The 24,831-nt window shown below is 47.4% G+C and overlaps 1 protein-coding gene across 1 annotated transcript in view; it reads left to right on the forward strand.

The window, feature by feature from the left end:
• The window catches only part of LOC130376226 (ras/Rap GTPase-activating protein SynGAP-like), a 37,411-nt gene extending 13,191 nt beyond the window's left edge, over positions 1-24,220 (forward strand). The window contains exons 5-20 of the mRNA XM_056583447.1: positions 131-229; positions 1,265-1,504; positions 3,394-3,729; positions 5,213-5,357; positions 7,193-7,337; positions 8,678-8,914; positions 10,341-10,542; positions 11,485-11,675; positions 13,203-13,410; positions 14,001-14,678; positions 16,661-16,951; positions 17,225-17,476; positions 19,649-19,810; positions 21,341-21,552; positions 23,515-23,587; positions 24,194-24,220. Of these exons, the coding sequence (XP_056439422.1) occupies positions 131-229; positions 1,265-1,504; positions 3,394-3,729; positions 5,213-5,357; positions 7,193-7,337; positions 8,678-8,914; positions 10,341-10,542; positions 11,485-11,675; positions 13,203-13,410; positions 14,001-14,678; positions 16,661-16,951; positions 17,225-17,476; positions 19,649-19,810; positions 21,341-21,552; positions 23,515-23,587; positions 24,194-24,220 (3,498 nt within the window). The remainder of the gene's footprint in view (positions 1-130; positions 230-1,264; positions 1,505-3,393; positions 3,730-5,212; positions 5,358-7,192; positions 7,338-8,677; positions 8,915-10,340; positions 10,543-11,484; positions 11,676-13,202; positions 13,411-14,000; positions 14,679-16,660; positions 16,952-17,224; positions 17,477-19,648; positions 19,811-21,340; positions 21,553-23,514; positions 23,588-24,193) is intronic.
• Positions 24,221-24,831: the final 611 nt, after the last annotated feature.

A 24,831-nucleotide genomic window follows, 5' to 3' on the forward strand; every position in this document is an offset into this window, starting at 1 on the left:
AGCTTAAGTTTTAAAATGCATAAACATTGTCTGCACAGCGCGTCGGGGGAGCAGTGTGTTGGGCCGGGGGCAGTGGTCCTCAGGCTGGATGTGAGGAAGCTGTTTCATGGTCCGTCGTGTCTGTCCTCAGGTCACCACCAACTCTGGGACCAAATGTTTCGCCTGCCGGTCGGCCTCGGAGAGAGACAAGTGGATAGAGAATCTGCAGCGAGCAGTTAGGCCCAACAAGGTGATTGTTCTTCGTCCTTCATTCACGATGGTTTAATCGGAATGTAGTGCTTTTGTTTTTTTTGTCAGACTTGAGAATTTTGTTCTTGTCAGAGAAACGTTTCAAGTGTCAGGTTTATTGGTAATGTCATAAACAACCAAAGTTAGCAACCTTAAAGCAGCTGTAGCTAAAACAACATCCCCTCCTTCTCTAGTCCCTCCCTCCCTACAGCAAGATTAATTCCTGGAACCCATCAGGTGAGAGATGTCCTGATTGGTTATAAATCACCCGGGAGTGGTCCTAAATCTAGATGTTCTCATAAAGAGGCAGACGGAGTCAACATTCTCCCAGAGCATTTCAGTCACTAATAGCTGACGGTTGGCTATGGCAATTCTAACAATTCGACTCAAAGGATAGCTCTTGAATCTTATCTAGCAGCTTTAAAAAAAAAAATGGGGTTAGCAAAAAATAAAATAAAAATGATGTGTTATGCAGGGATGCTGAAGAAAATACAAATCAGCAAGACCTCCACTTAAGATGAACAATGAGATGCGTTCTAACTCACCCTGTGAGACAAATTCAGGAAGAAAATAAACCACAATTTTCAAATTCTCTCTCTGTCTCCGTCTGTCTCTCTCTGTCTCTCTCTCTCTCTCTCTGTCTCTCTGTCTCTCTCTGTCTGTCTCTCTCTCTCTCTCTGTCTGTCTCTCTCTCTCTCTCTCTCTCTCTCTCTCTCTGTCTCTGTCTCTCTCTCTGTCTCTCTCTGTATGTCTGTCTCCGTCTCTCTTTTATCTCTCTCCCTCCCTCCCTCTCTCTCTCCCCTCCCCCTCTCCCTCCCTCCCTCCCTCCCTCTAATCCCCCTCCCCCTCTCCCTCTCTCTCTCTCTCCTCTCTCTTCTCTCTCACTCCTCCTCTTCTCTCTCTCTCTCCTCTCTCTCTCTCTCTCTCTCTCTCTCTGTCTGTCTTTGTCTCTGTCTCTGTCTCTCTTTTATCTCTCTCTCTCTCTCCCTCCCTCCCTCTCTCTGTCCCCTTCCCCCTCTCCCTCTCCCCTCCCCAGGACAACAGCCGGCGGGTGGAGAACGTGCTGAAGCTGTGGATCATCGAGGCGCGCGACCTGCCCACCAAGAAGCGCTACTACTGCGAGCTGTGTCTGGACGACATGCTGTACGCCCGCACCACCAGCAAGCCCCGCACGGACACCGTGTTCTGGGGCGAGCACTTTGAGTTCAACAACCTGCCCACCATCCGCAGCCTCCGCTTCCACCTCTACAAGGAGACGGATAAGAAGAGACGCAAGGTACGGGCCGGGGGGCTGAGGGGTGGGATTTGTTGAATTAGAGCAGGGATGGGCAACTTTCATGATAAAGAGGGCCACATTTTTCATCATAACCATCGGAGGGCCACATGACTGCACCTTCAACTAAACTGAGCTGAGAGAAAGCTACACAATTGTTGTATTTGGTAGATATAGATTTCCTGTATTCTGGTGCATTTTGAGTATGGCCACTAACTAAAAAATCTTCCAGAAACAGAATCTAGGTACGGTATTTTAATTGAACCTAACAGACATTCATTTCATGTTTACCATGCTCAAACAACAACCACATGAATGGGTAGTATGTTTTATCATTGCAAAGGCTCACATACATCATCATTCAATGATGTCACAAAACTGAAAAACAGTGGCCCAACATTGAGTGCAGCAACTCAATGAAACTCAAAACCCAACAAGCATGATATTCATTACAGTTGTAGTAGTTGTAGTGGCGACTTAAGTGGATATCTTTAATGACTGATATCGTTTCTAAGCAAACTAGACACATGGGTTTGCCTTTGAATTCTATGAATTCTTATCATCTTTCTTGACCGAGTTTTCTCTAACTCGATCAATTTTATTTATTTATTTTTAATTATTATTGGCCTAACGTCATAATTTAATTATGTGCGGGCCTGACTGAGTGAGGATGCGGGTCGTATGCGGCCCGCGGGCCGCCAGTTGCCCATCCCTGAATTAGAGATTTGCAAATTTGTGGTACAGCACATTACAGCTCGGGTGGCCGCCTATTTTTTTAAAAATATATCATACAAAAGTATAAAATAATCTAAACTTCATTCACTCTCTGTGTATAGATCAAGACAGACTTGCGGTCTGACAGCCTGAATGAAAATAAGCATAAATGGTCCGCCTTCAAAACAGTGCAATTACCAAAGGGCCCTTGAATTGTTATTTTTAAACCACGAAGGTTAGCCTGTGGCGGTGCTCGATGCACTCAGCAATAAGCAGTGACTGTGATCATTGTGTACGTTTAATAAATAAATGTAGTACAAAATCTGTAGTCTATTGCACAAACAAGCCCCCGTCAGACAGCCACCCCCCCCTCCCCCGGTCAGACGGTAAACCCCTCCACCTTAGGTAACACATTTTCTGTGGGAAACCCTGTGATGATTTTTCGTTTTTATTAAGAAATTAAATGGTAAATGGACTGCCTTTATAAAGCGCTTTTCCAACCAGAGGCCAATCAAAGCGCCTTACAATATTGCGTAACGTTCATCCATTCATGCACACATTCACACACCGACGGCAGAGTCAGCTGGGCCAGGTGACAGGCAGCTCGTCGGGAGCAGTTAGGGTGAGGTGTCTTGCTCGGGGACACATTGACACTCAAACTAGCAACCTGATAACCATGTTTATGTTTGCCAGCCAACCTGCTCTACCTCCTGACCCAATTGTCGCCACAAAAAAAATTATTTGATGTATTATTCCTCTTGAGGCTGGCTTTGTATTTTGGGCAATTTTTGTAAGGGGATGAACGGTACCAAAGGGTTTCTTTACAATGTCCCCCCACTATGATTTATTGAATAACTTTTGATTTAACTGGCATCTTTCTTGGTAGGGTTCCTTCTGTATCAAACAGTAACCTCACAATGTCGGTAAGCTGAATATCAGGGTATTATATATATACATCTATATATATATATATATATGCAAAAAAAATGAACAAACACAGAACATACACACACAGATTTTCTGTAGAAAATGTTGGTTCCACGTGACCACGCCCATTTTTGGTGTATCCTGCCCCAAACGATCTCCTCAAACCCCATATTCTTCCCACTCCCACTCTAAAGTCCTTGAAACCCCCATGATCCCCTCCTCACGTCCTCTCCTCCTCTCCCCCCTCCCAGGAGAAGAGCACCTACCTGGGGCTCGTCAGCATCCCCATCTCCAGCATCACCGGCCGCCACTTTGTGGAGCAGTGGTACCCGGTCATCCAGTCCAGCGTGCTGGCCAAGAGCGGGGGCGTGGGCAGCGGCAAGGTGATCAACGCCTCGCTGCGCGTCAAGTCGCGCTACCAGACCATGAGCATCCTGCCCATAGAGCTGTACAAGGAGTTTGCAGAGTACATCACCAACAACTACCGCACGCTGTGCTCGGTGCTGGAGCCCCTGCTCAGTGTCAAGAGCAAGGAGGAGGTGGCGTTCGCCCTCGTGCACATCCTGCAGAGCACGGGCAAGACCAAGGTGAGGGGGACGTCACGTGGCCAGAGGGGTCGTTGGGAGGGAAATGTAGCACACAACGGCTGCTTAGAGTGTGTATCAATCTGTCTTTCTGTCTTTCTGTTTGCTTGTCTGTTTGTGTCCGTCTATTTGTCTATATTATATTTCTGTCGGTTTATATATCTGTATCTCTGTCTGTTAAAATATTTTCTGTATCTGCCTATCTGTCTCACTATCTAACTGTCTGTCTGTCTAACTCGTTATCTGTATCTGTCTTTCTGTCTGTCTTTGTAACTGTCTTTGTGATGTGATTTGAACAGAACCGAAAGACATATATATATATATATATATATATCTGCCTGTCAGTCAGTCTTTCAGTTCTGTCCAATTCACATTTGACAGTTCTTTCAAGCGTTTCAAACCCCCAATGTCCTGGAGGGAGTCTTATATCTTATTCATCCTGTTGTTTCGATGCCACCCCGGATATTTCCACGGTACAGACTGTACCCGAAAAGGTCAAATGAGAGACAACAGGAACACCTTCCCTCTCCTCACTCCCGCCGCCTCCTTCCTAATCTCTCTCCTCTCGCTCCTCCCTCTCTTCTCTCCTCCCTCCCTTTCCTCTCTCTCCCCCCTCTCCCTCACTCCTCTCTCCTCCTGCTCCCCCTCCTCAATCTCTTCACTCCTTCCTCTCTCCTCCCTCTCCTCCCTCTCCTCCCTCTCCACTCTGCTCTCCTCCCTCTCCCTCACTCCTCCCTCTCTCCCACCTCTCCTCCTTCCTCTCCCTCTCTCCTCCGTCTAATCCCTCTCTCCTCCCTCTCCGTCTCTCCTCCTTCTCCATCTCTCCTCCCCCTAATCCTTCTACTCTCCGCTCTCCTCCTGCCTCTCCTCTCCTCTCCCTCTCCCTCTCCTCTCCCTCTCCCTCTCCTCTCCCTCTCCCCCTCCTCTCCCTCTCCTCTCCCTCTCCCCCTCCTCTCCTCTCCCTCTCCCTCTCCTCTCCTCTCCCTCTCCTCTCCTCTCCTCTCCCCCTCCTCTCCCTCTCCTCTCCTCTCCCTCGTCCTCCCCCTCCCCTCCCTCTCCCCCTCCTCTCCTCTCCCTCTCCTCTCCTCTCCTCTCCCCCTCCTCTCCCTCTCCTCTCCTCTCCCTCTCCTCCCCCTCTCCTCCCTCTCCCCCTCCTCTCCCTCTCCTCTCCTCTCCTCTCCCTCTCCCCCTCCTCTCCTCTCCCTCTCCCTCTCCTCTCCTCTCCCTCTCCCCCTCCTCTCCTCTCCCTCTCCCCTCCTCTCCCTCTCCTCTCCTCCCCTCTCCCCTTCCTCTCCTCTCCCTCTCCCTCTCCTCTCCTCTCCTCTCCTCTCCCTCTCCCCCTCCTCACCTCTCCCTCTCCCCCTCCTCACCTCTCCCTCTCCCCCTCCTCTCCCTCTCCTCTCCCTCTCCTCTCCTCTCCCCCTCCTCTCCTCTCCTCTCCCTCCCTCTCCCCCTCCTCTCCCCCTCCTCTCCCTCCCCTCCCCAGGAGTTCCTGTCAGACATGGCGATGTGTGAGGTGGACCGCTTCATGGACCGGGAGCACCTGATCTTCAGGGAGAACACCCTGGCCACCAAGGCTGTGGAGGAGTACCTGAAGCTGATAGGACACCGATACCTCAAAGACGCTATAGGTAAACCGGACGGCGCATGGATCCTACACACACTCGCCTCATCGTCTTTATCGTCGTCAGCATCCCCGTCATCATCATCCTCATCATCATCCTCATCGTCAACATCATCCTAATCATCTTTATCGTAAGCATCATCAGCACTGCCGTCATCATCATCCTCATCATCGTCAGCATCATCAGCATCGCTATCATCATCATCCTCATCATCGTCAGCATCATCAGCATCGCTATCATCATCATCATCATCATCATCATCCTCATCCTCATCATCATCCTCATCATCCTCGTCATCATCCTCATTATCATCAGTGTCTCCTCCTGTGTGGAAAAGCATTAGGGAATAAGGTAAAGCGTCTGTGGTGCTTTGCATAGGCACTTCCTGAGAACACTTCCTCCATGCACTCACTGAACGCTCTCCCTCCTCCCAAAGCCCCTCCAGGGCCATGCAGCGGTGGCCCCCCCCCACCCCAACAGCCACTCGAATACCGCTGGAATAAACTTATAACCTAAGAGCTAGCGCAGAGGCATGTGTCGTAAGAGGCCGTTACACTGGTTCTATTAGTGTAACACTCTCTTCTGCTCACGATTTGAGGAGAACCAATCTCATGTAATTCCCTTGTTGTCCACTTTTAATTAATTGCGTGTATTTGAGTGTACTCTGTTTTATTCCAGTGGAGCAAATTGTTTCCGATATTCTTGGACACCGGGTGGGGTTAAGATTGTCTGATGTCCTCGGGTACAGTAGCGGGTACAGTAGCGGGTACAGTAGCGGGTACAGTAGCGGGTTCAGCCGCCAGCTGTTCCGTGCGTTGAATACATGACTCCACACAGGGAGGTCAGCTCATCATAACTTCATTTTGTGTAATGACGACGCCGAAGTTCTATTTAATAAAAGTGATTCTTCAGTTAATAAAATGCGGTTACGGTCGTGGCCACTTGGTTTTACCCCCGGCTTCACTTCATCTAATCTCACGGTGACTACGACTTTTTTATTGTCCTCGCTCGGAATTGATTTCAAACAGTTATATTTATTCACCGGGTGACTTCAACCCTTTCACTGACGGGATGAAAACCCCAGACTGTGTGCGGTGTCGAGATACCAAATCTCATCAACTTTCGACACACACATTTCACGGGTTCGGCGCCGTAATATTTTCATGGAGATATTAACGTTCTATATTCGACACGGAGGCTGAATGCATCACAAGAACGTCAATGGTGTGTATGTGCGTGTGTGTGTGTGTGTTTGTGTGGCTGTGCTTGTGTGTCTGTGTGTGTGCGTGTGTCTCTGCGGTTTCTGTGTGTGTGTGTGTGTGTGTCTGTGTACGATTGTGTGCCTCTGCATGTGTGCTTTAATACGTGTGTGTGCGTGTGTGTTTCTCTGTCTGCATGTGTGTGTGTGTGTCTCTATATGTGTGTGTGTGTGTGTGTGTGGCTGTGCTTGTGTGTCTGTGTGTGTGTCTCTGCGATGTCTGTGTGTGTTTGTGTGTTTCTGCGTGTGTGCTTGCTTACGTGTGTGTGTGTGTGTCTTTCTCTCTCTGCTTGTGTGGGTGTGTCTCTGTACTTGTGTGCCTGTGCCTGTGTGTGTGTGTGTGTGTCTCTCTGGGGTGTCTGTGTGTGTGTGTGTCTGTGTATGTTTGTGTGTCTCTGCATGTGTGCTTGCGTACGTGTGTGTGTGTGTGTGTGTGTGTGTGTGTGTGTCTCTGTACCTGTGTGTGTGTGTGTGTGTGTGTGTGTGTGTGTGTGTGTGTGTGTGTGTGTGTGTGTGTGTGTGTGTGTGTGTGTGTGTGTGTGTGTGTGTGTGTGTGTGTGTCTCTGCGGTGTGTCCCTGGCAGGCGATTTCATCCGAGCTCTGTACGAGTCTGAGGAGAACTGCGAGGTGGACCCCATGCGCGTCCCCCCATCCGTGCTGGCGGACCACCAAGCCAACCTGCGGATGTGCTGCGAGCTGGCTCTCTGCAAGGTCATCAACTCCCTCTGGTCAGTGGTCCCGGGGCAGCCATGTTCTGCGTGTTCTATAGCTTAATGGTTCTATTTTTAAACAGAGGGTCACGACCCCCCCTTTTGTGTCGCAGCGGGGGACACAGTGGGCCGGCATTGGCCGGCCCCTAATTAATATAATTATGTTTTAATTATGAATGCATGCCTGTGACTTTTGGCAGTATACGTCTTTTCAGTTGCAGACTGAAAATGCATGAACTGTTCTGAAAAACGATACATTTGTTCAGTTCTTCGCCGACAGTACCCTTCAGAAGAAGGTTGTCGTCATGGCATTCGTAAATTGAGTCCACCCTGGGCTTCTCCTGAACCGGGCCCACTCGTGGCTCTTCATTAAGGCTGGTAAACTGGCAGGCTGGCAACGGTTTGGGAAAATAATCAAACTGTGATTATTTCCACTACTGCGATTGCGATTTAGCATGCGATTTCTCTTTTTAAAGTTCTTTATGTTCTGTATTATTCACTAAACAAGCAATAAATCATTGTATAGTATGACCAACACAACATTTCGAAGCAGTCAAAATATAAACTGCTCTTTCCTCTAGGCCAGGACTATGTGTTGATATTTGTTGATACATTAATTGATATTATAACATCTTTATTTAACTATTGAATTGTAAAACAAGAATAAATACGAATCTTACTGATCTCAAGTCAGCGACAGTACCAAATCACCCCCCTCGCGGCGATTTGCGATTTAAAAATCGTGTTTGATTACATTGCGATGTCGGTTTGAATTCGATGATTCGTCAAGCACTACTCCTCATCCCTCTCTCCTGGTCTCCCGGTTCTTCATCCCACTCCCCTGGTCTCTCCCGGTTCATCATCCCACTCTCCTGGTCTCTCCCGGTTCATCATCCCACTCTCCTGGTCTCTCCCGGTTCATCATCCCACTCTCCTGGTCTCTCCCGGTTCATCATCCCACTCTCCTGGTCTCTCCCGGTTCATCATCCCACTCTCCTGGTCTCTCCCGGTTCATCATCCCACTCTCCTGGTCTCTCCCGGTTCATCATCCCACTCTCCTGGTCTCTCCCGGTTCTTCATCCCACTCTCCTGGTCTCTCCCGGTTCATCGTCCCACTCTCCTGGTCTCTCCCGGTTCATCGTCCCACTCTCCTGGTCTCTCCCGGTTCATCGTCCCACTCTCCTGGTCTCTCCCGGTTCATCGTCCCACTCTCCTGGTCTCTCCCGGTTCATCGTCCCACTCTCCTGGTCTCTCCCGGTTCATCATCCCACTCTCCTGGTCTCTCCCGGTTCTTCATCCCACTCTCCTGGTCTCTCCCGGTTCTTCATCCCACTCTCCTGGTCTCTCCCGCTTCGCAGCATATTCCCGCGGGAGCTGAAGGAGGTGTTTGCGTCGTGGCGCGCGCGCTGCGCCGAGCGCGGCCGTGAGGACCTGGCCGACACGCTCATCAGCTCCTCGCTGTTCCTGCGCTTCATGTGCCCCGCCATCATGTCGCCGTCGCTGTTCAACCTCACGCAGGAATACCCCGCCGAGCGCACCTCGCGCACCCTCACCCTCATCGCCAAGGTCATCCAGAACCTGGCCAACTTCAGCAAGTGAGTGAATCCTCCGGTGCTCGACACTTTTAAATGCCGCGGTTTTATGCTACCCGGTGCGATGTGAACGGCCGAAACAAGTCAATTTGAAAATCTGCCTCTTCTGACATCACATGTGTGCGTGTCCCACCTAGATGTGTGCTGGATAGATCAGTCTACCAGCCCACCCAGTGGACTGTAGCAAACGTCGCTCACCTGGTGGTATGATATGTCACCTTTTTAAAAGTATTGCATTTAAAATGTTGGGATTTCAGGCTTTAAAAGGCATTAAGAATATACTGTATATATATATTTTTTGTTAGGAGAGAAAAAGTAGAAATGAAATCTCCAACCCGTAAATGTTGGGTCGATTTCTGCACTGGCAGGATAATTCCACGCGTTTGCATGATACTTATGTTGTCAGGCAAGCAATCACGCTGGGATAAACTGATAAACTGTTAGCTTGTAAGATTGTTAGCTAGCTTGTAGCCATGGGAATATGTAAATACATTGACGTCTGGCAGACTGGCCCACAGTAGGATGAATGGGTAAGACCTGCAGCAGAAAACTGCTTTATGTGTGCAGTCCCTTGACCTATACGCCTTTTGCGCCATGAAATCAGTATTAAATTGTGTTCTAAATTGTATTTAAACGGTACTAAAAATACTTAAATGGTTAAAACCTGCAGCTGGCCTGTAAAGAATCGCTAAGCCCCAACCCCTAACCCTGAAGGCCATTCCACACCAGAACTCACGCATACAGCAGCTTTCATCCACTTTCACTCTGTTCCCGTGTTAATCAATGAGCACTTCCGCCCCGCAGGCGGAGCTGAAGAGCCTTGCGTAGCAAAGCGGGGGGTTTTCGACATGGGGTCTATTTATTCCACCTCCCGCTGGCGTTTTTTGACGCATTTTCTTGTTAGCTGATCGATTTGAATGGCCTGGATGGCGAGGGCGCGTGGGATGAAATATGACTCCTGTGTGAAGACAAGGACACAAAAAAAGTAATAAATCTGTCCCACTCTTAATACTTTGCTGTGTTTCTGGCCTTAACCCTTTAATGGTAATCAATTGTTAATTAATTGCATAACTGGCCAATGCTTGTCAATCTCGAGTTTGTTTTACGTAGTGACCGACAAATGAAAGTGGACAGCGGGGCCTCCCAGTTTCCATTGACGTCTCATGAATGAACCGAAAACCTCATTCTGCAACAATCCATAAAACCCTACAAAGGCGCTAATCTTTTTTGTACTATTTTGCGCCCAAGGATATCGGATCTCATGCTGTGAAGACACAGCTTCCCACAGTCCCCCTGCATCGCTTCAATGTCAACTCTCCCCCCCCCCCCCCCCCCCCCCCCCCAAACCAAAAATAGCGTTTCACTTACACAGCTATAGACTCACCCTCTCACTGCCCTTGTCGCTCCCTTGTGATTGACCACTGCCCAGGTTCGGACCCAAGGAGGAGTACCTGTACTTCATGAACGAGTTCCTGGAGATGGAGTGGGGTGCCATGCAGCAGTTCCTCTACGAGATCTCCAACATGGAGGCGGGGGGCAATGCCGGGGGCTTCGAGGGCTACATCGACCTGGGTCGGGAGCTGTCCGTGCTGCACAGCCTGCTGTGGGAGGTCATGGGTCAGCTCAGCAAGGTGACCCCCGGGGGAAAAGGACATTGGGGTTGACGTCTGAGCTGTTGATGCTGGGGTCCAAAGAGACTGGGGGGTTGAGGCTGCTAGGGGTCTGCTTAAGGCCCTTATCCTAGCTATCTTTGTTGTATACGGGGAATGGGTTAACCTAACAAATTGTTAGTAGTATTGTAAGTCGCTTTGGATAAAAGCGTCTGCTAAATGCCCCTAGATGTAAATGTAAAAAAAAAGGCTGAAAACAAACAAAGCATGCAACAGAGTAACTCCATAAATTCTGCTTTTTTCTTCTTTTCACAAGAGCTGCGTGACTTTGTGTATATAAACCACTGTATAATCTTTTGTAGGCATGGTAATCCACTGTTTTTCATATAGGGATTTGTGGTAGTGCTTAAACCTCCTAATTTTGGAAAATACATGTGTTAGACTCTTTAGACTCTTTAATCCGACGCGACTCAGAGGGAGGCTGAGAACGAGTCTGCGTGATATTGTTGCTTCTTGTACCCGAAATAACCAGTGGGGGGGGGGCAGGAGAGAGAGAGAGAGAGAGAGAGAGCGAGAGAGAGAGAGAGAGAGAGCGAGAGAGAGAGAGAGCGAGAGAGAGAGAGAGAGAGAGAGAGAGAGAGAGAGAGAGAGAGAGAGAGAGAGAGAGAGAGAGAGAGAGAGAGAGATGTTAGTTTCACCAAAGTAATTTCACTGTGGTGCTACTGCACTGATATTGACATTTCAGTGCAGGTAAAGCAAAGAAACATCCTGATTGAAACTGAATCATTTTAGTAGTGCTCTTCGTCGCATTTCAGTGGCGGCAAAGAAACGGTCTCCTCCTCTCCATAAAAACACATTTTCAAATAACAACCGGGTAAAAAAGCTCACGGTACATTAACATTAAAATGGCGGAGTGAATTACCTTGACTCAAATCCACCTTTAACTTCCCCACCCCTCACCAGGATGCCATCCTAAAACTGGGGCCCCTTCCTCGCCTGCTGAACGACATCAGCGTGGCCCTGAGGAACCCCCAGCTGCACATGTCGGCCAATCACCAGCCAGACACCCAGAAGGACCGCCTCTTCTCGAGACCCTCCTTCAGCCGCATGATGTCGTCAGACTTCCAGAACCTCATGATGCGAGATCTGAACAGGTAACCGCTGTTTACCTTCACCTTCAGCCAGGGCCGCTCGATTGAGAAAAATGTCGTAATCTGGATTATTTTGGTCAATATTGAAATCACGATTATTCAAACGATTGTGTTTGAGTTTGAGAACATAACGCATTTATTCAGCATTTCTTTACAAAGAAACACTTTGTAACTGAGAACTCTGAAATTTCCCCTGAAAAAAAAAATACGCAAAATGTTCAAATAGAAAATAGTGCACAAATGTGTACACAGCAGTTCTGCAATTTCTATCACTCATTTAATGAATAAAATAAATATACAAAAAATCGACATAAAAAAATAAATCGATAAAAAATAATCGTTTCAACATGATTATGTAAGTTTGGAGATCGTTTGACCCAAAAATCGAAATCACGATCAAAGTTCTATAACTTGCACAGCCCTGCCTTTAGTCCCATTCAACAAAAGGTTCTGGGTTGAAACCCAGGCCGTGTACCTGTGAGGGCCATCCTTGGGCTGGGAATGGGAATGACCTGTTTTGTTTAAAGGTTAAGTTGATGAAATGATGTGATTGGCCTGTAGCTGACATTGTGATTGCTCAACCGGATTGTGACCTTGGTGACCAGATGCCTTCATTAACACCTCCAATTTCAAATGACCAAAAAATGACACCTAGAATATTGAACTTGGATCCCAGGCACACAAACAAGCCAGGTGGAAGAAAATATATTTTTTAATGGAATTACAGGATATCCTGCATATCTTACTGCAAAAGATTGCAGTTAGAATTTAAAGTTGAAAAGATTATGCTAATTCTAGCTGGCATTAGCCTTCACTGTGGATCATGAACATTTAGCTTCTACATTATAATTTAGTTTTCTCTATCTAGCATTATCATTTGTCATTATCATTTAGTGTTCACATTAGCATTTAGCATAACATTATCTTTTTGCATCAACATTATCGTTTAACATCCACATTATCCTTAAGCATTAGCATTATAATTTACCATAACCAATATAATTAAGCATTTACCTAATCATTTAGCATTCACATTTTCAATAGCGTTAAGCAGGAATATTATCATTTTGTATTCCTACTGCATTCCCACTATGAATTAGCATTCCCTCTATAACTTAGCATTCCCACTATAAGTTAGCGTTCCCACTATAAGTAAGCATTCCCACTATAAGTTAGCATTCCAACTATGAGTTAGCATTCCCACTACAAGTTAGCCTTCCCACTATAAGTTAGCATTCCCACTACAAGTTAGCATTCCCACTATAAGTTAGCATTCCCACTATAAGCTAACATTCCCACTATAAGTTAGCATTCCCACTATAAGCTAGCATTCCCACTACAAGTTAGCATTCCCACTATAAGCTAGCATTCCCACTATAAGCTAGCATTCCCACTATAAGTTAGCATTCCCACTATAAGCTAGCATTCCTATATAAGTTAGCATTGCCGACCTCACTCAGCGTCAACACTATAACAGAGCAGTTACCTCATCGTTCAGCACCAACGCCCTCGTTCCCCTCGCCTCCCCAGCTCCATAGACATCTCCCGGCTGCCCTCCCCCACCACGGGGCTCTCGGCCGTGGAGGCGCTGTCCTCCCACCTCAACATGCGGCGCAGCGCCGAGAGGGACCTGCGCTCCAACTCCAGGGAGGTGTTCTACGTCACGCGCCCGCCCCTGGCCCGCTCCAGCCCCGCCTACTGCACCAGCAGCTCAGACATCACCGAGCCCGACCCCAAGGTACCCCCCAACCGCACCCCGCCGTGAACCCCACCCCACCTGGAGCAGCACCACACCCCCACCCCGCACAGCCCACCCCACACACCCTGAACGGTGCCTCTCTACCCCGTCCTCTCCTGGCGGTTACGGGGCGGTGAACTCACGAGGGTTTTTTGTTGTATTTTTATTGGTTGGGATTCAAATTAAACTCGAAGATGATGTATAGCTATAAAGGGGATTTGTCTGCGTCCTGTTCATAGTTTGTGCATTTAATTTGTCCCTCATGAAGTTAATAGGCCTACTGTGGACATTAGTTTGATGAAATGTTTTATTATGGAACATTAAATGGATTAGTCATGGCTTCACTTACGCACAGATTCTCACTGTTGCTTCTTGAACACGAAGAATAATGTTTTTTGACGGATATCTTCCCTAACATAACAGCATCACAACAGCATTTATTGGGATGAAAGTCGGCACAAAAATATATCGGCCTAATGTGTTATTTTTCCGAAACACTCGAAATTACCGCAGCGAGATGCCCGCCGATGCCTGACTCCCCCTGACTCCCCCTGTGCCTCCCCCTGTGCCTCCCCCTGCCCCCCCCCCAGGTCCACAGCGTCAACAAGAGCGTGTCCATGATGGACCTGCAGGACTCGCGCATGAACAGCATCTCCAACCTCAACTCGGTGGGGGAGATGCTCACCTCCTCCCAGGCCTCCATTGCCGGCCTGGGCCACAGCTTCGGCAACCTGGGCGGGGGCGGGGGTCCGCTGCGCATGGGGGGCGGTGGCGGCGGCGGCGGCGGGTCCAGCGGGTCGGGCCTGCGTCACGGCCAGATGGGCCACATCGGCGGCCCCACCGAGTCGCTGTCGCAGCAGCAGCAGGCCGCCGCCGCCGCCATGCACTACCCCCTCTCCTTCCAGAACCCCCTGTTCCACCTGGCCTCGCAGAACTCCCCGGCCCACCCGCACCCCCACGCCCACGCCCACGCCCACCCCCACGGCCAGCCGCAGCACGCCCCGCCCCCGGTGCTGCTCGCCCCCGAGCCGGAGAACGGCCACCTGGACTATGGCGGGCCGGCGGCGGCGGCGGCGGCGGCCTTCGGGAACAGCGCCTTCTCCCGCAGCGAGGACCTGTCGGCGCTGCGCTCGCAGACCAGCCTGGTGCAGCCCAGCATCGTCCACTCGCACAGCTACAGCGACGACTTCACCCGGCAGAACACGGGCCAGGGCCAGAGCCTGGGCCAGAACGACTTCGCCTGGCGCCAGCTCTCCCTGCAGGTCCAGGTACGACCGGGGCAGCAGGGGGTGTTGGTGTCTGTGTATGGGGAGGGTGGGGTGGCCATGGGGGAGAGGTGGGTGTCTCTGGAGGGGTTCCAGGTACGACCGGGGCAGCAGGGGGTGTTGGTGTCTGTGTAAGGGGAGGGTGGGGTGGCCATGGGGGAGAGGTGGGTGTCTGTGGAGGGGTTCCAGGTACGACCGGGGCAGCAGGGGGTGTTGGTGTCTGTGTATGGGGAGGATGGGGTGGCCATGGGGGAGAGGTGGGTGTCTCTGGAGGGGTTCCAGGTACGACCGGGGGGGGGCAGCAGGCGAAGGGGGAGGTGTCCGGAGGGAGGTTGCGGTGACTGTGGAGGGCGAGGTTAGGGTGTCTGTGGATGGGGAGACGGGGGTGTTTGTGGAGGGAGGTTGGGCTGAAGGTGGCTGAACAGGTGGTGCGTGTGTGAAAGGGGAATGTTTTGTGACTGTGGAGAGGGGAGGGAGGGTGTCGGTTGAGGGGGAGCGAGCGGTGTCCGTTGAGGGGGAGGTGTTGTGTCTGTGAAGCCCTCTCCACAGGCTGGCTGTGTGATAATAACTATGATAGGATGGATGAAGCAATTCAAAGCAGATCGGTCAAAAGGTGACCTTCAACTATAAATGTTTGTTTGAGTGAAATGACCACCGACAATAACATATCAGAGAATAACATAGAGTTGTATTGACCCAAAATATAGAATATATTCTATTTGAATTGTCATCTCATAGCTTGGATTGTTATTTGATTTACAATTATTTCCCAATTTTATTATTTAGTCATTTAGCAACAGCTTTTTCTCCCGTGAATTCAGATCGATCAGGAGCAGGAGGGGTTATGGCATCTTGTTCAACAGTCCAGGCTCCATCGGGGATCAAACCCAGATCTTTGCAGTTCTGGCAGCACCACAGCACTATTCCAGCCCCCTTCTTCGTGCAACACCAGCATAATGTCAAATACATTCAACTCAACCCTTTTAGAAACAATTATGTAAAGTTGACTTTTTATTTTGTGCTGGAAAATACAGATCCCACCCTAGAGACAAGTGTGTTTGACCAGCTGGTATTTTACCAGCTTGTCAGACACACTGGCATAATACTTACTGCTGTACTTGTTTCCCTCATCTTGAGTTTCCCCCTTTCCCTTGAGCACATAAGGACACCTAAAGTTTTGACACCGTAATCCCTGCAGCCCAATATTATCCTCATATTAGCTGGCCTGTGCGACGTTATTTCACCCAAACAGTCAGGCATTTTTGGATTGTCCACTTCCTCCTCCAGCCCACGTTTTCTTCACACATTCGGGTCTTTGTGTTGTCAGATGATGTCCCAATTTGCCTGCGCAGAAGTGTGACCAATCTGTACATAAATAGCCGAGTCATGGCGTTTCAGAGCTTGTTTGTTAGTTTTATAGTCGTCCTTCTCTTGCGCATTCATATCCCTGTTGAATTGAGTCTGTGTATGTTCGTATGACTTGTTCTGATCTCCGCTTTTTGATAAGAGAATAACAAACTAACTGAATAATTTAGATGTCAGGGCAATGATTAATATTTTAAAGTTTAAGCTCACGTTTTAATTAAAGGGAGGGTAGGCAATTTATTTTGGGAGTATTTTTGTCCTATTTTTTTGGAAACTCTCTTTGCATCACTTGACATCTCGACCTACCCTGCTACCTGCCCACACTCTCGCCAGGCACTCATTGTGCTTGACCGGAGTCTTCCATAAGGCTAAGCAGACCTTTCGCTAAAGCTAGCGCGCTAGTCACCTGTTTCGGGTAAGTGGCTTTGATAGGAGGGCTGGACATTTTTTTGGGTCGGACAACTTCAAAATCTGGCTGGTTGCCTTAAAATTGCCGACCCTATCTTTAATCACTTACGAATAGTAAGTGTACGTTGACGAATGGCTCTATTGAGATGAATTTGTGTAACTGATCTAATCTGCTGTCATCTGTAAAGCTGACGTTCCTCTCTCTGTGCCAGGAGTCCCTGCAGCAGCAGATGATGATGGGCATGGCCCCCCAGACCTCCACGGGCACGGGCACCCCCGCCTCCCTGGCCACGCCCCCCACCACCGTGCTGCACCACGCCCGCCAGGCGTCCATGGCGGGCTCGGGGCCGTCGCCGGGCCAGCACCTGCGCTCGCAGCGCTCCGTCAACACGGCCACGCCCCCCAGGGCCCGCCCCCAGAGCAGGAACCTCCTCCTGGAGTCGCCCGACACCAGCTTCGCCGGCATGCCCCGCCAGCCCATGCCCCGCCCGCTGCAGACTCAGGCGTCGCAGCAGCAGCCGCAGCCGCTGCAGCCGTCGCCACAGCAACAGCAGCAGTCGCATCATCAACAGCATCAACAGCATCAACAGCAGCAACATCAGCAACAACAACAGCTTCAGCAGCAGCAGCTTCAGCAGCAGCAGCTCCAGCAGCAGCAGCTTCAGCAGCAGCAGCTTCAACAGCATCAACAGCAACAACAACTTCAACAACAGCAACAGCAGCAGCAACAACAACAACAACAGCAACAACAACAACAGCAGCAGCAGCAGCAGCAGCAACAACAACAACAGCAGCAACAGCAGCAGCAGCAGCAACAGGAGTCCCAGAATGCCGTGACGGAGAGCCCAGCTCCGGGCCTGCCATACCAGACCAGCTCGGTCAGGGAGACCCAGGGGGCGGGGCCTGGGGCGGGGGCGGGGGCGGGGGAGGAGTCAACGGACACGCCCACCAAGAGCAGCAAGAAAGCCGCCCCCTCGCAGCTCCAGCCTCCCCAGCCACACCTGTTGAAGCCGGTGGCCGGTAAACAGGTGAGCTACACACACACCTGTGTCCTCTAGCCGGCAGTCTGAGTAATTGATTGATTCATTTATTAATGGTTGGATGGATTATTGATGGATTTATTGATTGACCGACTGAAACACAGCTCATTTAAAGAAAGAAAGGATTAAAGAATAAACTAATGCAATTTATTCTACTTCATTTAAGAATGCTCAATTCTGATTGGCTGGGAGGGGTGCATTAATCCGGCATATTGCCCGCTGACTTGTCGGTTCTACTTGCTGCTGACTGAGCACAGTAGATCAATATGCCCCTTGTATCGTTTTCTATTGCATACATTTCCAACATGAAGTCCATAGTAAAAATAAACCAAGGAGTGCATGTTTGATCGATCGTCATTAAAACTGACTTGATATGAATGTAGCAACTACGTTATTGAACTAGTGATCAGATCCAGCCTTGTGTGGTTGCTATAGAAACGAGTTACCTACAGGTGAGCTAACGTTATTCACCGTAGTTCTAAAGGGAACTACTTTTCGAGGGAGATGAACTTAAACAGAGTATACATTTAATAAGCATGCAATACGAATAAGAAAAAGGCTAATTATTAAAGTATTTGAATTGTTTTATTATGTTGGCCGGCGCGAAGTAGAATAAACAGAATAATCACCTCAAGGCCGGGCAATAAACAGTTTGATATGCCCGGCTCGCGGAAGGTTACCGCCCTCGACTTCGTCTCGGGCGGTAAGCCGTCCACGAGCCGGGCATATCAAACTGTTTATTGCCCGGCCTCTCGGTGATTATTCCTTACTTAGTCGTTACTTAAGAAATAAAGGATAACACTTTACAATATGGGTGAATTAATCATCAATTATGTAACCATTCATTAACATTAGTTAATGCAGTAATAAGTATTATCTAACAGTTAATTAACAGTTAAGTAACAGTTAACTAACAGAATTACTAGACCGGTAATGCTCTAGTAATTATTTACCAATGGTGTTCATGTTTGCTAATGGTGTTCATGCCTACATTACATTGCGGTAATAATTGAGACATTATTTAATAGGGTTAGGGTCATAACCCTAAACCACTAACCCTAATCCCAACCCAAAACCTTTCCCTATCCCCTACGCTAATTCTATATATTAATGCTTATTCCTGCATTGACTAATGTATGCTTCATTCATGTGCCCTGAACCTAAAGTGTTGCCAAATCATGAAATAAAGAGGGAGAAGGATTAGTAAAACGTTAATGCTTAATATTTTCAAGCTGACTAACTAATGGTTTGACGAAAGAGACGAGAAAAATGAATTAGGAAAGAATGTATTTATGCTATCGTGTGAAAATCGTTCTCTCATGCATACAAATTCAGGGATAATTAAGCACATTTGAAATGCATAAATATTTGAGACTCCCTTTGTGGCACGGAAACGCCTGCGAGCGACTGCAGAGGTTGAGAGTCCTTAATGACGGAAAACTGTGTATGACTCGCTCCCTTGTAGTTCATTACAGCAAGGAATTAGCAAAAAGGCTAGCCACAGGGCTATGGCTGGGCTCTGTGTGTAGTCTTTTGGTCGATTGGTTGGTTTTCAGTAGCAGAGAACCTGATTTTAATCTTGAGTTTAAGCTGAGTTAAAGCTTCCTTTTAATAATGTAAGATGTAAAATGATAAGCAGGAGAATACTATGCTACACTCGCACACTGATGTGCTGCTGTAGCATGGGGACATAGTGATGAGCTCAATCCCAAATCTATTTTGTGATTCAATCTGTTGTAATCGACCAGCTGGCCATTGATGAACTGCTGATGATGACTGTTTCATTCAATTATCCAGAAGAAGCTTGTTAGCATATTTTAAGCATGGAGGAGACAGTTGGTCTACTGGTGTTTTTTTCTTCGATTTAAAAGATAACAGAATAACAACAATAAAACAAGAGATGTAAGAAAAAAAAGGACTTTAATAGATATCATCGACGAGATATAAATAATGACTACCGGTAACTAAATTGATTAAATTTTTTCATTTATTTAAAAAAGAATTATTAATATTATTATTTTAAAAGGTGTTATCTATAAAGAAAGTTTATTGAAAAAAAAATGTTTTTTATTAAAAAAAAATGCTTTTATCGCACAATGAGCAAACAAAAACCAAAAGCCTTGCCCTGACCCCGATCGTCGGCCATCTTTGTCCCCCCAGGCGTCCCCGTCGACCTTGGCCACGCCCGGCCTCAACGAGCGGACGGTGGCCTGGGTGTCCAACATGCCCCACCTCTCGGCCGACATCGAGAGCCTGCGGCCCGACCGCGAGAACCAGCTGAAGGAGTACTCCAAGAGCATGGACGAATCCCGGCTGGAAAGGGTACCAGAAAGCCGTCGGTTCTGTGTTTAAATTGTATTTTCTCCCCCCGCCCCCGCTCTTTCTCCTCTCCAAGTGTTAGAAGACAATGTTATTTAAGATCTTATCTAATTTTATTTAAATGAAGGCGACGACCCACGCTTTGGGCCTGGATGATTTTGGGTTTATTTGTGCGTTTGTCTCTGTGTGTGTGTGTGTGTGTGTGTGTGTGTGTGTGTGTGTGTGTGTGTGTGTGTGTGTGTGTGTGTGTGTGTGTGTGTGTGTGTGTGTGTGTGTGTGTGTGTGTGTGTGTGTGTGTGTGTCTGTGTCTCTCTCTCGATGTGTGTCTCTATTGGGCTTTATTTATGTTTTTGTGTGGGTGTGTCTCTCTCTCTATGTATGTCTCTATTGGGTTGCATTTATGTTTTTGTGTGTGTGAGTGTGTCTGTGTGTGTATTTAAGTTTGTGTTTATTATTTCTGTGTGGGGGACTTTTGAAGTGCTAACATTTCCAATCCAAAAGTTATAGTTATTTGGGCCACTTTTAAATCCTCATAGAACTAGATTCCCAAAGAAGTGTGACATTTTGGTCCGCTGTTAAAATCCTCCACTGAGGTGATGCGTTGTGTTTCTAATCTTGTTTAGTTACAAATGGCAGTGAAAGGGTAACCGCAGAACAGGTTAAACTCAAATAAGGCAGGCATGAAGTGAAGGAGGCCTACGCTTTGTTTTAAATTGTACTTTCACCCTCGATAAGTTATTGTCCACTGTTATTGGTAATTAACATTTAAAGGTGAAAAAGTTGCACACGTTATGTATGCCAAAGGTTATGATGGTATCCCATTGCAGGCCTTTATCCACACAATCTCTAACAACACTGACATTTACCTCTACATCTCTCTTTCCCTCTTTCTCTGTCTTTCTTTCTTTGTCTCTCTCTTTTGCAAACTCTTAATTTACATTTATTGCCAAAGTGGGCAAAAAGTTTAATAAGATCTAAAAAAAGTAGATAATAATCGTAAAAAACTAAAATGAGATACGATAAACGAATACATACAAATGTGAATTAAGATACAATGGGTAAAAATAGAAGCCTTTGCTCATTTTGAAAACTACCGTGCAGAGGATAGTCATTAGGCTGTTGTTTATCCTCAATGGAGGCCGTTGCCAATGCTCCCTATTCAGAGTGGCCATCTTGGCTCCATCCTTGTTCTAAACACTCGCCTCACCCAGCAGCCTCTCATCTCTCTCTCTGCTCCCTCTCCTCCTTGTCCTCCTCCTCCTGCTCCTCCCCCTTCTCCTCCTCCTTGCCCCCCCTCTTCCTTCCCCTTCTCCTTCCCCTCCTCCTCCTCCTCCTTCGCCTTCTTCTCTCTCCTCCTCCTCCTCTTCCCCTCCTCCTCCTCTTCCTCCTCTTCCCCTCCTCCTCCTCCTCCTCCTCCTCCTCCTCCTCTTCCCCTCCTCCTCCTCCTCCTCCTCCTCCTCCTCTTCCTCCTCCTCCCCTCCTCCTCTTCCCCTCATCTTCCTCCTCCTCCTCCTCCTCCTCCTCCTCGTCCAGGCGCGGGAGTACGAGGAGGAGATCTACTCGCTGAAGGAGCGTCTGAAGATGTCCCACCGTAAGCTGGAGGAGTACGAGCAGCGGCTGGTGAGCCAGGAGCAGACCACAAGCAAGATCCTGCAGCAGTACCAGAGCCGGCTGGACGACAGCGAGCGGCGCCTCAAGCAGCAGCAGGTGGAGAAGGACGGCCAGCTGAAGGGCATCATCAACAGGTATCACACACACACACACACACGCGCGCGCGAGCGGAAACACACACGTGCACACATGCGTGCACTCACATGCACACACACTTGCATATACACATAAACACATAATCACACTCTGACATTGGAATTGACCAAGAAAGAAGAAACCAAAGCTCTCAAAGTCTCTCTGTCTCGCTATCTGTCTGTCTCTCTCTGTCTCTCTAGCTCTCTCTCTCTCTCTCTCTCTCTCTCTCTCTCTCTCTCTCTCTCTCTCTCTCTCTCTCTCTCTCTCTCTCTCTCTCTCTCTCTCTCTCTCTCTCTCCCCCTCGCTCTCCCCCTGTCTCTGCCGTTTCTATGTTATTTGATGTTTATAACAAGAGAAAACGTACACATGGATGTTTGTGGGGATTTTTGATTTGAGGGGGACCTTCACGCTCGGTTACGTTCTAATACAAGAGAGTTCTACTGCCTAACGTTTGTCGTGGAAAACACCGTGATCTGCAATGGCAACTCCACTTCAGGGTAAATCATTGAAATCAGTAAATCAGGAAACATGAAATCTCCAGGCCAATGGCATCAAAGGTCCAACCTTTCCTCTTTTCATTCCACGGAAAAATATTTTTGTCTCGGGCACGTGAACAGTGCATACTCTTCAGTATGTTACGCAACACATCAGTTAGAGTTATTTCTTCTGCCGTATGAAGCAGAACTCCCTTATACAAGAAATGATCCGAGCTCGGGGGTTCCACTTCAACACAGGAGTCCGAGAACTCAATGGAAAATACTGCTTCTTGTGCTCCACTGTTGTTGTACAAAAGAAGATGTCCTCTTGTTGTGTTATCCGCTTTTTCAAATGTTTTGTTATTGCAGTGTTTTCCAACCTTGGGCCGGTACCCCTGCAATGCATATGGGGGTCTCACAGGGAGATTGCTGACTGATACGATATTCACATTGACACTTTTAATGAAAAAACATAATTTAAAAATCTTTGAAAGGTCTCATAAGGTTCCTGTTGTATATAGATGCGGAGTGACTAATTTAATCATAGCCGCGAGCAAACTACCAGTAATCACTTGCAATATGCATACTTTTATTGGCCCACTTTGATATTATGGGCGTGTGACCCCCAAGAAGTTTGGGGTCGCTTCAGTAGGGGTCAAACGGCCACAAAAGGTTGGGATGGGCTGCGTTGCGCTCATAAGATGTCTTCGTTGTCTGCTGTTATTGTTAATCGTCGTATCTTATGTTATTAGATGAAAACTTCTGTAGAACAGAACAGAAAGAATTCAAGAGTCGGAAATGAATTTCATCCAGAGGTGTGTGATGTTAGTGGAATGTCTAATGTAAATTAAAGGAGACATATCATACCACCTGGTGTGAGTGTGATTAGCCGTTACAAGCCGTTTTGAAAATCAGCCTCTTCTGGCATCACAAGTGGGCGTGTCCACCTAGATGTATGACGGATAGATGAGCAACGTTTGCTACAGTCCACTGGGTAGGCTGGTAGACTGATCTATCCAACACTCATCTAGGTGGACACGCCCACTTGTGATTTTACTTGACTTGACTTGGCCGATGTAAAAAATGGCTTGTAACGGCTAATCACACTCACACCTGGTGGTATACTATGTCACCTTTAAGTATAGTATATTCAAATACGTTCACCATGTATCTAACTTAAGCGATTGAAGACCAGTGTTGAGTTAAATATGCGTTAAGTACTTTTAACTACGACCCGTTTGTGTCTGTGCAAGGGTCAGCTAGGCTAGTGGTTTGATGAAATGTGAACCTATCTATGTCCTAGACAGTTCAGTTTTGGGGGAAGACTGTCAGGACAGCTGTAAAGGGAATGTAGCCAGAAGTAAGTAAAAAAAAAAAGATTTTAATTTTAAAATCATTGAAAGCAAAAATGTCCCCCTGTGGTAAAACAGCATCTGGCTTCATGCTGGTATGTGTTTGCTTCCTCTTTGCCCTCTCTATATTTAGACTCATGGCGGTGGAAGACGAGCTGAGAGTGGGAGTGGTTCCTGATATCAAGTCTCGAATCCTCACCGACCAGGTTTGTTTTGCTGCGTGCGTGAGAGTTGACCGGGTCAGCCAAAATATTGTAGGCCTCTTCTCTTTAGGGCTCAGAGTTTGGTGGTCACTCCCTCAAAACAAAGGCGGTTTTGTAGTGTGCACATTTTCTGATATCCTTCGAAACGACATCTCAGGAAAAAATTATAAATTAGGAAAAATCGAATCCGTTGGTAACGATGACAACAGTATACGGATGAGAGGGTTGCGTCTATCTTACCAACGCACACACATACACACACTCGTCGACTCAACTAATGACTGTCGCCTACATATGCTTTTACTGTGAAACGGCTAGATGTTGGTCGTTTATAAAGTAACAGTTTGTGCAGTTCATGAAGTTTTGTTACCTGAGAGAGGGAGATATATATATATATATATATACACACAACATACAGAGTAGGGATGATAAAGTTATGTTTCTAAAATTACACAAAACTGACGGGGGAATAGAACAGCTGAGTCATCCAACTGGCGCGATGCAGTAAACCTCGAGAATCTTTAGGATACCCTGGTTCTGCTGAGACTGGGCTGGTGGGCGAAGGATATGACGCATGGGTCTTATGACACTAGACACTCTCTTTCTCAGTCTCTGTATCGTGGAGGAGTCGTGTGAAGCCACTGGCAATTGCCTCCAGAGTTCACTGCCCTTGATTATTCTTTTATTCCCGCATTCAGATTGTTGTTTTATTATCATTTAGTTATTTCTGCAGAACAGCTGTTGCCAGAAGGCAAATCCTCCACTTCAATACTCACTAAATACTAAATACTCACTTGATAGAAGGAGTTGGAAGCAACCTACCTGACTGTCTTCCTATGTTTATGAAGGTTCAATGTTTTATATCTTTTGTGTGTTGTGTGTGTCATGTGGGACAAGTATGTATCTAACTACTTTAGTCGAGAAGTGTCCAGGTTTTGACATCTATTTGTGTTCTGTCTGAGTCTATTGATATTTTATAATCTGACCACTTCAGTCTTTTCTATTGCCAACAGGAATGAACCTAGTTCTTTGGTTCATGGTCTTTCCGAGAAATGGTTTATTAAGGAGTACTTTGATGAAAGTTATAATGACTTTATTTTATTACTTGCGTGTATCTCAGTTTATTTCAAACTAACTAAACAGATCAATAATCATGATGTATAGAATAAACAACAGTTCTATTTTATGTTTGCTATAAAAAATACAAATACACAGGATTATTATAATCATTGCATTTTCTTTTTTCT

The sequence above is a fragment of the Gadus chalcogrammus genome, chromosome 22, assembly GCF_026213295.1.
Source record: "Gadus chalcogrammus isolate NIFS_2021 chromosome 22, NIFS_Gcha_1.0, whole genome shotgun sequence".
NCBI lineage: Eukaryota > Metazoa > Chordata > Actinopteri > Gadiformes > Gadidae > Gadus > Gadus chalcogrammus.